Here is a 12,861-nt window from a genome sequence, read left to right as displayed (position 1 = left end):
TAGTGGAATCAAGGGATATGGGGAGAAGGCAGGCACGGGTTACTGATTGTGGATGATCAGCCATGATCACAATGAATGGCGGTGCTGGCTCGAAGGGCCGAGTGGCCTCTTCCTGCACCTATTTTCGATGTTTCTATGCTTCTACTCTGAATTCAATGTTAAAAGAGCCGGCGATGGATCATGGTTTGTAAACCTCCTCACACCAACGTACCTTCAGATGTTTCTTGTAGTCATTGTACACAACAGCCAGGAAGAGAGACATAAAGACATAGGTGTTGACGATGATAAACACGATGAAGAATATCGAGTAGGCCCAGCTCACCTCATAGGCAGGCATCCTGAGAAAAAACAAATCGCAACTCAATGCAGGCTCACATTTCACGGGCCAAGTCCAACGTCCAAGATAAGATTAGTTGAAGTTTTATAAACAGTGATACAATTGTTAATTTAGTTTATTGTCATGTGTACCGAGGTACAGTGAAAAGCTTTTGTTGCGTGCTAACCAGTCAGCGGAAAGACAACACACGATTACAATTGAGCCATTCACAGTGGACAGATACGGGATAAAGGGAATAGATTAAGAAGGGCATCGTTGGAGTAGAGGTTTAAAGAGCGGAGCGATTGGAATCAGTGATCGCAGATCCACCTCTGGGAGCTGTGCGCAGATAAACTTCTCTACATCGGCGAGACCAAGCACAGGCTCGGCGATCGTTTCGCTCAACACCTCCGCTCAGTCCATCTTAACCTACCTGATCTCCCGGTGGCTCAGCACTTCAACTCCCTCCCATTCCCAGTCTCACCTTTCAGTCCTGGGCCTCCTCCTTTGTCAGAGTGAGGCCCAGCGCAAATTAGAGGAACAGCACCTCATATTTCCCTTGGGTGGTTTACACACCAGCGGTATGAACATTGACTTCTCTAACTTCAAATAATCCCTGCTTCCCCTCTCTATCCCCTCTCCTTCCCAGTTCTCCCACCAGTCTTCCTGTCTCCGACTACATTCTATCTCTGTCCCTCCCCTGACATCAGTCTGAAGAAGGATCTCGACCTGAAATGCCACCCATTCCTTCTCTCCAGTGTTGCTGCCTGACCCGCTGAGTTACTCCAGCACACTGTGAAACGTCACCTATCCATGTTCTCCACAGATGCTGCCTGACCCGCTGAGTTACTCCAGCACTCTGTGAAACGTCACCTATCCATGTTCTCCACAGATGCTGCCTGACCCGCTGAGTTACTCCAGCACTTTGTGTCTACACAGATGAAGTGAGCGTCTGGCTTGGGCATCATCATAGATTTGGATTCTGTCTTGGAACCTCCACACTGCCATCAACAGCAGGAGATACAACACTTGCCCCTTCACTTCCTGTCATGCATGGGCTCGAGTACAACGGGGTGGTGGGAGGGTCTCGGGGTGGTGGGAGGGTCTCGGGGTGGTGGGTGGGGGGGGTCTCGGCGTGGTGGGAGGGTCTCGGGGTGGTGGGAGGGTCTCGGGGTGGTGGGGGGGTCTCGGGGTGGTGGGGGGGGTCTCGGGGTGGTGGGAGGGTCTCGGGGTGGTGGGGGGGTCTCGGGGTGGTGGGGGGGGTCTCGAGATGGTGGGGGGGTCTCGGGGTGGGGGGGGTCTCGGGGTGGTGGGAGGGTCTCGGGGTGGTGGGGGGGTCTCGGGGTGGTGGGGGGGTCTCGGGGTGGGGGGGGTCTCGGGGTGGTGGGAGGGTCTCGGGGTGGTGGGGGGGGTCTCGAGGTGGTGGGGGGGTCTCGGGGTGGTGGGGGGGTCTCGGGGTGGTGGGGGGGTCTCGGGGTGGTGGGGGGGTCTCGGGGTGGTGGGGGGGGGTCTCGGGGTGGTGGGGGGGGTCTCGGGGTGGTGGGTGGGAGGGTCTCGGGGTGGTGGGTGGGAGGGTCTCGGGGTGGTGGGTGGGGGGGTCTCGGGGTGGTGGGTGGGGGGTCTCGGGGTGATGGGGGGGGTCTCGGGGTGGTGGAGGGGGTCTCGGGGTGGTGGGGGGGGTCTCGGGGTGGTGGGGGGGTCTCGGGGTGGTGGGGGGGTCTCGGGGTGGTGGATGGGAGGGTCTCGGGGTGGTGGGTGGGAGGGTCTCGGGGTGGTGGGTGGGGGGGGTCTCGGGGTGGTGGGTGGGGGGGGTCTCGGGGTGGTGGGTGGGGGGGTCTCGGGGTGGTGGGGGGGGTCTCGGGGTGGTGGTGGGGGGTCTTGGGGTGGTGGGAGGGTCTCGGGGTGGTGGGGGGGTCTCGGGCTGGTGGGAGGGTCTCGGGGTGGTGGGGGGGGTCTCGGGGTGGTGGGGGGGTCTCGGGGTGGTGGGAGGGTCTCGGGGTGGTGGGGGGGTCTCGGGCTGGTGGGAGGGTCTCGGGGTGGTGGGTGGGGGGGTCTCGGGGTGGTGGGGGGGTCTCGGGGTGAGGCACCTACATCACGTCAGGGCTGTTGGCCGTGGTCACCAGTACGTAGAGGTTGAAGAAGACGTCCAGGTAGTTACTGAAGTAGGGCGTTCCATCGCCTGTGCTGAGCTTCCTGCAAAAACAAGACACATCGAGTTCAGTTTATTATCACGTGTACCGAGCGAGGTACAGAGGAAAGCCTTTGTTTCATGCCCACCAGCCAGTGAGCCACTGGTTCTGGACTTGTACGGTATTGGACTTTATTTGTCACCGAGGTACAGTGAAATTCATTGTTGTATACAGTTCAGTACGTATCAAAACATAAGCACAGAAACATAGAAAATAGGTGCAGGAGGAGGCCATTTGGCCCTTCGAGCCAGCACCGCCATTCAATGTGATCATGGCTGATCATCCACAATCAGTAACCTGTGCCTGCCTTCTCCCCATACCCCTTGATTCCACTAGCCCCTAAAACTCTATCTAACTCTCTTTTAAATCCATCCAGTGAATTGGCCTCCACTGCCCTCTGTGGCAGAGAATTCCACAAATTCACAACTCTCTGGGTGAAAAAGTTTCTTCTCCCCTCAGTTTTAAATGGCCTCCCCTTTATTCTTAGACTGTGGCCCCTGGTTCTGGAAGCACTTAGATTAATCTTAGATACGTATCTCAGATGCAGTACTAGTGTATAACAGTGGTACACTGAGACAGTGCACAGAGTAGCCAATTCGGGGCCATTTCCAAGTGCCGGTTGTTGTAAGTGCAGGGACTTTGATCTGACCATGAAGGCCTGTTGACCTATAGCGACGTTGCAAGGTCGGCCTGGCCAACAATAGCCGAGCTGCCCTCCACCACTGCGCCATGCTGGCGGCCTTGCCGAGGCAGCCTGAGCTTCATTAGTGCCATGCACAATCAATTAGGATCACTGTTGCATTAACCGTGAAGGTGCCCTGTCACAATGCACCAGTGGTTTCGCACGCACGCACCAATGTCATAGGGGCGGTCATGGTGGTACAGCGGTAGAGTTGCTGCCTTACAGCGAATGCAGCGCCGGAGACCCGGGTTCCATCCCGACTACGGGTGCTGTCTGTACGGAGTTTGTACGTTCTCCCCGTGACCTGCGTGGGTTTTCTCCGAGATCTTTGGTTTCCTCCCACTCCAAAGACGTACACGTTTGTGGGTTAGTCGGCTTGGTAAATGTAAAATAAATTGTCCCTAGTGGGTGTAGGATAGTGTTAGTGTGCGGGGATCGCTGGTCGGCGTGGACCCGGTGGGCTGAAGGGCCTGTTTCCGCACTGTATCTGTAAACTAAACAACACTGGGATCCCACACAAACTGGTGAACGATTGCTCAAATTATTCTTGTTTAGTTTTGTTTATTATTATTGATCTAGATCAATTTCCCTCCTGGGATAAATAAAGTTCTATTGTATCGTATTGTCACGTGTACCGAGGTACAGTGAAAAGCTTTTTGTTGTGTGTTAACCAGTCAGCAACCCAGAGTGTACAGATACTGGATAAAGGGAATAACATTTAGTCCAGTAAAGCTTTTAGTAAAGCCTTTCACTGGTAAAGCTTTTAGTAAAGCTTTTCACTAGTACCTCGTACATGTGACAATAAACTAAACTCAAACTAAAGTTTGATTAAGGATAGTTTGAGGGTCTCCAATGAGGTAATTCAGCACCACTCTCTGGTTGTGGTAGGATGGTTCAGTTGCCTGATAACAGCCGGGAAGAAACTGTCCCTGAATCTGGAGGTGTGCGTTTTCACACTTCTGTACCTCTTGCCTGATGGGAGAGGGGAGAAGAGGGAGTGGCCGGGGTGAGACTGGTCCATGGATTTGTGTGGCCAGTTTCACAGATTTCTGAGCAATGTTGTGAACCTGCAGGAGAACCTGCAGGAGAAGCTCATGTTGTCCTTCTATCGCTGCTCCATCGAGAGTGTGCTGGCATACTGTATAACCACATGGTATGCCAGCTGCTCAGAAAAGGACAGGAAGGCCCTTCAGAGGGTCATCACGACGGCCCAGAAAATCATCGGCTGCTCACTGCCCTCCCTGGAGCACCTGTTCAGCCTACGCTGCCTCAGTAGAGCAGGCAAAATAATAAAAGATCCATCCCACCCCGGCCACCGTCTGTTTGTTCATCTGCCCTCTGGTCGACGTTTCAGGTCGATAAAATCCCGAACAAACAGACTTAAGAACAGTTTTTACCCCAGGGCCATACGAGAACTGAACACTACCTTTGCACTAGGCAACACTAAAAAATCTTTGTACTTAACATAATTGTATTTAATTGTATTTATGTATTTATTTGTTTTTGCATTTATTGCATATATGTTTGTACGCACCGTCAGGATTGGCTATTTTTTAATTTCGTTGTACTCGTTGCAATGACAATAAATGAATATTATTATATTCTTTGATGTTGATGTAAAACACCAGTGCACAGTGTTGGGTTCAGATCTTGTTGGAAAGATGATAAATCAACAACGTAACACGTATCCTGATCAGCATTGACTTAAACAGGTAGGGGGAAGATTTAATAGGAGCCTGAGGGGTAACATACCACACAGGTGTATGGAATGAGGTGCCAGAGGAGGTAGTTGAGGCCGGTACTATAGGTACTATCACAAACACAGTTGGACAGGTACATGGACAGGAAGGGTTGGGAGATGGGTCAAAGGCAGGTAAATGGGGCTAGTGTTGATGGGGCGTGTTGCTTCGCATGGGCCTGGTGGGTTGAAGAGTCTGTTTCATGCTGTAACTCTAAATAAAAGCTGCCAGTTATTCAAAAAGACATTTTTGTTCTTTAAACATGCACAAAGCTAATTAGATGTGATGGTCATTCATCCGTCAGATACTCTCTGATGCTTGCTATCATATCATATCATATCATATCATATATATACAGCCGGAAACAGGCCTTTTCGGCCCACCAAGTCCGTGCCGCCCAGTGATCCCCGTACATTAACACTATCCTACACCCACTAGGGACAATTTTTACATTTTACCCAGCCAATTAACCTACATACCTGTACGTCTTTGGAATGTGGGAGGAAACCGAAGATCTCGGAGAAAACCCACGCAGGTCACAGGGAGAACGTACAAACTCCTTACAGTACAGTACCCATAGTCAGGATCGAACCTGAGTCTCCGGCGCTGCATTCGCTGTAAAGCAGCAACTCTACCGCTACGCTACCGTGCCGCCGCTATCCCCAGTGCTTTGTTTTTATGGAGGTTAATTATATTTACTTCTGGTTTAGGTTTATTCCTGTCATGTGTACAGAGGTTGAGTGGTGTAGGCTGAATCACCTGCAACTCAACACCGACAAGACTAAGGAGTTGTTGGTGGACTTTAGGAGGAGTCTCCCCTGTCTCCTCAAACTGCGGAGCATCCCGGACAATGCAGCTCACCCCCTCCATGACACACTGGTCAACCTGAGGAGCACCTTCAGGCCATAAGTGATTGGAGCAGAATTAGACCATTCGGCCCATCAAGTCTACTCTACCATTCAATCATGGCTGATCTATCTCTCCCTCCTAACCCCATTCCCCTGCCTTCTCCCCATAACCCTTGACACCTGTACTAATCATGAATCTCTGCCTTTAAAATATCCACTGACTTGGCCTCCACAGCCTTCTGTGGCAAAGAATTCCACAGATTCACCACCCTCTGACTGAAGAAATTCTTCCTCATCTCCTTCCTAAAGGAACGTCCTTTAATTCTGAGGCTGTGACTACCAGTCCTAGACTCTCCCACTAGTGGAAACATCCTCTCCACATCCACTCTATCCAGGCCGCTCACTATTCTGTAAGTTTCAATGAGGTCCCACCCCTCATCCTTCTAAACTCCAGTGAGTACAGGCCCACCCTTGCTCCCTGGTCTTCGCACACCCCCAATCCCAGGCTTTCCACTTGTCACTTTAACTTCACGTTTGGTGTGTCTTGTCGTGGTTTAAGAGTGTTTGGCAGGCCAATTTCCCTCCTGGGATAAATGAAGTTCCATCGTATCGTACAGTGAAAAGCTTTGGATAGCACGCAAAAACAATCAGGTCAGATAATCCCACACACAAATACAATCAGGCCAAACTCAAGTACAACAGGCAGAGCAAAGGGGAAGATACAGAGTGCAGAATATAGTTCTATACTTACAGGAAGAAAAGAGATGTAATGTGAAAGAGCAGAGCGAAGATAGACACAAAACGCTGGAATGACTCAGCGGGCCAGACAGCATCTGTGGAGAGAAGGAACAGGTGACATTTCAGGTCAAGACCCTTCTTCAGACTGGAGAAGAGTTGAACAGAAGAGTAGAGAGGTCGTGTTGGATGACAGGAGATCCTCAGTTCTGCGGAGAGCGAGCAAAGTGTCAACGAGATCAGAGTAACAGAGGAATGACCACGCCACTATGGTCCACCTAGACTGCCCCAGATCCTTTACCAGAGAGCACAGCGTGACAACAGGCCCTTCATTCCAACTCAGCCATGCTGTCCAACATGTCCCATCTTCACTAGAAGACAGGCAGGTGAGACATGTGAAGATGGGACATGTTCATCTTCATAAGTGTAGGAAAATAACTGCAGATGCTGGTACAAATCAATGGCATATATATATATAAGAAAATAACTGCAGATGCTGGTACAAATCAATGGCATTTATTTCACAAAATGCTGGAGTAACTCAGCGGGTCAGGCAGCATCTCAGGAGAGAAGGGATGGGTGATGTTTTGGGTCGAGACCCTTCTTCAAGACCGTCCGAAGAAGGGTCTCGACCCAAAACGTCACCCATTCCTTCTCTCCTGAGATGCTGCCTGACCCGCTGAGTTACTCCAGCATTTTGTGAATAAATGTTCATCTTCATAAGTTCATCTTCATAATTGATTGGAGCAGAATTAGGCCATGTCACCCATGGCCTACACTGCCATTCAATCATGGCTGATCTATCTCTCCCTCCCCATCCCATCTATCCCTCCTGCCTTCTCCCCATAAACCCCTGACACCTCTAAACCTTTCCTATCCATGTTTTTAAATGTTTTTGAAATGTTGTTAAAGTCCCAGCCTCCATTACCTCCTCCAACAGCATGTTCCATACACCCACCACCCTCTGTGTGAAAACGTTATCCCTCAAGCTCCTAGAAATCTTGGCCCTTTCTTTAAGCCTGTAGGGGAGGACTTTAAAGTAAGCCAGATATGGACAAGCTAGATGCAGGAAAAATGTTCCCAATGTTGGGGGAGTCCAGAACCAGGGGTGACACAGTCTAAGAATAAAGGGGAGGCCATTTTAAACTGAGATGAGAAGACACTTTTTCACCCAGAGAGTTGTGAATCTGTGGAATTCTCTGCCACAGGAGGCCAATTCACTGGATGGATTTAAAAGAGAGTTAGATAGAGCTCTAGGGGCTAGTGGAATCAAGGGGTATGGGGAGAAGGCAGGCACGGGTTACTGATTGTGGATGATCAGCCATGATCACAATGAATGGCGGTGCTGGCTCGAAGGACCGAATGGCCTCCTCCTGCACCTATTGTCTATGTTTCTAAGTGTAGGAATCTGTCGGTGTTACCTCTTTGCAAACAACTTCAAAGCCATGAGAGAGAACACTGCGACGCTGAACATGAAGAGGACAAACACGTAGGTGATCTCCGGCAGAGTGTTGCGGATGTTCCTGAATGCCCGCCTCAGCTGCAACACAAGAGATATTAAAGCTCACGTGGCAAACATGGATAGGTGACGTTTCACAGAGTGCTGGAGTAACTCAGCGGGTCAGGCAGCAACTGTGGAGAACATGGATAGGTGATGTTTCACAGAGTGCTGGAGTAACTCAGCGGGTCAGGCAGCATCTGTGGAGAACATGGATAGGTGACGTTTCACAGAGTGCTGGAGTAACTCAGCGGGTCAGGCAGCATCTGTGGAGAACATGGATAGGTGACGTTTCACAGAGTGCTGGAGTAACTCAGCGGGTCAGGCAGCATCTGTGGAGAACATGGATAGGTGACGTTTCACAGAGTGCTGGAGTAACTCAGCGGGTCAGGCAGCATCTGTGGAGAACATGGATAGGTGACGTTTTAGGACAGAACCCTTCTTCAGACCATTGATCCATATCATTCCAAACCCTTCCTATCCATATATATTTGCCATGGTCTTTTCTTGCTTCCAGTCCAACCCCCAACAATCAGTCTGAAGAAGGGTCCTGACCCAAATCGTCACCCATCCATGTTCTCTGACTAAAGTATTCCACAGATTCACCACCCTCTGACTGAAGGTAACTCAGGTGTAAAGGTAAGACTTACCTGCCGACTTTCAGTGAAGTTTACACAAAAGAGTGGCCTCAGGACCCTTGACCACCTGACCGTTGGGTATCCATTTTCTACTAAAGCCAAGTACACAATCATATCCAATAACGTGAGCTGCAGGGGAACAGATGGGTCGGGTTAGAAACTATTAACGGCTTTAGACAGTTAAAGGCAATTTAATGCCGAACCATAAGTTGGCATGACATTTATTAAGAGACTAGACGGCCGTGGGCCCATTGGGTGCAAACCCCTCCTGCGGGCCCGGCAACCCTCCCCCAACTGACGACCCGTGGACCCGTTGCCAGCTAGGGAGTCTCCCCCGGGGCTGGGGGCGGGCGAGGGGGGAGAGGAAAGGGGAGAGGGAGCCACTCACCCCGGCCCCAGGCGGCGGCCAGCAGCAGGAGAGCAGCCACAAGGGGCTGCCACATGCTTGTCCTGCCGGCGGCCATCTTCTTTGGCCCTCTCTCTGACGCCACGCTGCACCATGGGAAGAAGGTCAAGCACGGGGCATGCTGGGACGGGCGTCAGTCCTCCCGGCGGGTGGGGGGGGAGCGCATTTATTAAAGTTTATTCAGTTAATAGCTTTTTTAAAATGTAAGAAAACTTGGTCAATCGAGACCACAGGCGAATCGTGAGTAAGATGGGCCTAAAATTGTTGCATAATCGTGTACTGTTTTGGCTGTAGTTCAGGGACAAACAAACAAACAAACAAACAAGAGCTTTAGTATATAGATGTAGATATTGAGCAGAACGGCAAAAAAATAAAAATCAAACTAATGCAAAGATACATAACTTGAGGTGATCTTTCTCCAAGGTGCCAAGGCATGGACTCTAATGGAAAACATGTACAGAGATGCTGCAAAACTAGTGGTAGTGGCACTTGGGAGTATTTAGTCATAGACCACAGGAACAGGCCCTTCGGCCCAACTCTTCTATACTAACCCAGATAACTCTAAGGCAGTCCCATTTGCCCACATTTGGTCCATATCCCTCCAAACCTTTCCTATCCATGTACCAGTCCAAGGGTCTTTCAAATGTTGTTCTTGTCCCTGCTTCAACTACCTCCTCTGGCAGCTCGTTCCATACACTCACCACCCTTTGTGTGGAAACATTGCCCCTCAGGTTCATATTAAATCTTTCCCATCTCACCTTAAACCTATGTCCTCTGGTCCTTGATTCCCCAATTCTGGGCATTCACCCAATCTAATCCCCTCGTGATTCTGTACCTCTATAAGATCACCCCTCATCCTCCTGTGCTCCAAGGATTAAAGTGCTAGCTTGCCCAACCTCTCCCTGTAGCTCAGGCCTTCAAGCCCTGGCAACAACCTTGTGAATCTTCTCTACACTCTTCTTATTGGCATCTTTCTAGAGCAAATAGACAATGGACAATAGGTGCAGGAGGAGGCCATTCGGCTCTTCGAGCCTGCACCGCCATTCAATGTGATCATGGCTGATCATTCTCAATCAGTACCCTGTTCCTGCCTTCTCCCCATACCCCCTGACTCCGCTATCCTTAAGAGCTCTATCCAGCTCTCTCTTGAATGCATTCAGAGAATTTACTTCCACTGCCTTCTGAGGCAGAGAATTCCACAGATTCACAACTCTCTGACTGAAAACGTTTTTCTTCATCTCCGTTCTAAATGGCCTACCCCTTATTCTTAAACTGTGGCCCCTTGTTCTGGACTCCACCAACATTGGGAACATGTTTCCTGCTTCTAACGTGTCCAATCCCTTAATAATCTTATACGTTTCGATGTGAACGCTCACAGTCTGTTTCCCAGGGTAGAGGATTCTAAAACTAGAGGGCACAGGCTTAAGGTGAGAGGGGGGAGATTTAAGAGGAACCACAGGGGCAACGTTTTTCACTCAGAGGGTCGTCCGTATCTGGAACGAGATGCCAGAGGAAGCTGTGGAAGCGGGTACAACTATGACTTTTAAGAAACATTTGGACAGATACTGGGATCGGAAGGGTTCAGAGGGATCTGGGCCAAATGCAGGCAGGTGGGACTAGCCCAGTATGTCAACTTGGTTGGCATGAATAAGATGCGCTGAAGGGCCTGTTTCCATGCTGTACAACTCCTGTTAAATGTACTCGATTTGATTTAGTCTAGTTTATTGTCACGTGTACCGAGGTACAGTGAAAAGCTTTTGTTGCGTGCTAACCAGTCAGCGGAAAGACAATACATGATTACAATCGAGCCATTCACAGTAGACACAAAATGCTGGAGTAACTCAGCGGGTCAGGCAGCATCTCGGGAGAGAAGGAATGGGTGACGTTTCGGGTCAAGACCCTTCTTCAGACTGATGTCAGGGGAGGGGGCGGGACAAAGATACGATGTAGTAGGAGACAGTAAATACAAAGATAAAATGTAGTTCGAGCCATTCACAGTGTGCAGATACATGATCTGGGAATAGCGTTTAGTGCAAGGTAAAGCCAGTAAAGTCCGATCAAGGATAGTCCGAGGGTCACTAAAGAGGTAGATGGGAGTTCAGCACTGCTCTCTGGTTGTGGTAGGATGGTTCAGTTGCCTGATAACAGCTGGGAAGAAACTGACCCCGATTCATTTTTATACTCACCAATATGGTGACAATGACGCAAATGTTCTTTGCATCTTTCCTGAACACCTTGCTGGGAGTGACCTTGGAGAAATGCAGCAGGCGGACGGAGAAGATCAACAGACAAATGAACTCTACGGTTGAAGTTACCTGTGGAGTTACAGAGATCAGAGTGGTTCACTATCAGAGGGGTCACCCCGGAAATCAGCAGTGATAGGAACATAGAAAATAGGTGCAGGAGGAGGCCATTCGGCCCATTGAGCCAGCACCGCCATTCATTGTGATCATGGCTGATCATCCACAATCAGTAACCCGTGCCTGCCTTCTCCCCATATCCCTTGATTCCACTAGCCCCTAGAGCTCTATCTAACTCTCTTTTAAATTCATCCAGTGAATTGGCCTCCACTGCCCTCTGTGGCAGAGAATTCCACAAATTCACAACTCTCTGGGTGAAAAAGTTCCTTCTCACCTCAGTTTTAATAGTCAATAATCAATTTATTTGTCACGTATACATAAATGTGTAGTGAAATGAAAAAATTACCCGCAGTTCAACAATAAGACCAATAAAAATAAGCAATAAAAAATGCAATAACACATACAATCATAAATGGCCTCCCCTTTATTCTTAGACTGTGGCCCCTGGTTCTGGACTCCCCCAACATTGGAAACATGTTTGGGGAGTCCAGAACACAAGGTCCCACAAACTCAACCCCACCTCTTCCTCACCTGTCTTTGAGCCACGCGGTCAACTCTCATATCCTCTCGACCCTCTGCCAATCTGCACACGGCTCAGCTTAGAACGGAGATGAGGAAAAACTTTTTCAGTCAGAGAGTTGTGAATCTGTGGAATTCTCTGCCTCAGAAGGCAGTGGAGGCCAATTCCCTGAATGCATTCAAGAGAGAGCTAGATAGAGCTCATAATGATAGCGGAGTCAGGGGGTATGGGGAGAAGGCAGGAACGGGGTACTGATTGGGAATGATCAGCCATGATCACAGTGAATGGCGGTGCTGGCACGAAGGGCCGAATGGCCTCCTCCTGCACCTATTGTCTATTGTCAGGTAGCATGCCAGGGATTATTACCTTCTTGATTCTGCTTTTCAATTTGGCACCTACCTGCTCAAATTCCTTCAGCAGAACCTGCTTTTCAATTTTTGTGCAGGAAAATAACTGCAGATGCTGGTTCAAATTGAAAGTATTCACAAAATGCTGGAGTAACTCGGCAGGTCAGGCAGCATCTCGGGAGGGAAGGAATGGGGGACGTTTCGGGTCGAGACCCGAAATGTCACGGATTCCTTCTCTCCATAGATGTTGCCTGACCCGCTGAGTTACTCCAGCTTTTTGTGTCTACCTCGTTTCACAATTTGGTGCCTGGCTGCTCACATCCCTTCAGCTGACCCTCTTTCCTCGTTCCACCTCCGTCTTTGGTACCCACATGACAAGGATAACCGGATCGTTCCCCAGAGACGTCCTGAACCAGGGCCGGACTAAGCTAGTGCCGGGCCAGTAGCACGTGTTATAAAGGGGCCGTAAATACGGGACAAGGTGACGTCACCGCCCCGCGCCCCACGTGACCTCATCCAGCCAGTGGCCACGTGCTCCCGCTCCACCAATGGTGGCCACCCGGGCCGGGAGGCGGGTTGCTAC

The 12,861-nt window shown here is 50.1% G+C and overlaps 1 protein-coding gene across 1 annotated transcript in view; it reads right to left on the bottom strand.

Annotated features, from left to right (window-relative positions):
* Positions 1–12,861, bottom strand: part of tpcn3 (two pore segment channel 3) — a 45,834-nt gene that overhangs the window by 18,319 nt on the left and 14,654 nt on the right. Inside the window, exons 4-8 of the mRNA XM_078400275.1 lie at positions 11,238–11,366; positions 8,658–8,774; positions 7,931–8,049; positions 2,408–2,509; positions 212–338 (exon numbers count right to left, since the gene is read on the bottom strand). Of these exons, the coding sequence (XP_078256401.1) occupies positions 212–338; positions 2,408–2,509; positions 7,931–8,049; positions 8,658–8,774; positions 11,238–11,366 (594 nt within the window). The remainder of the gene's footprint in view (positions 1–211; positions 339–2,407; positions 2,510–7,930; positions 8,050–8,657; positions 8,775–11,237; positions 11,367–12,861) is intronic.

This window comes from Rhinoraja longicauda, chromosome 5 (genome assembly GCF_053455715.1).
Source record: "Rhinoraja longicauda isolate Sanriku21f chromosome 5, sRhiLon1.1, whole genome shotgun sequence".
Lineage (NCBI taxonomy): Eukaryota > Metazoa > Chordata > Chondrichthyes > Rajiformes > Arhynchobatidae > Rhinoraja > Rhinoraja longicauda.
The sequence above is the reverse complement of the archived record's forward strand: the minus strand, read 5'-3'. Positions and strand labels throughout refer to the sequence as shown.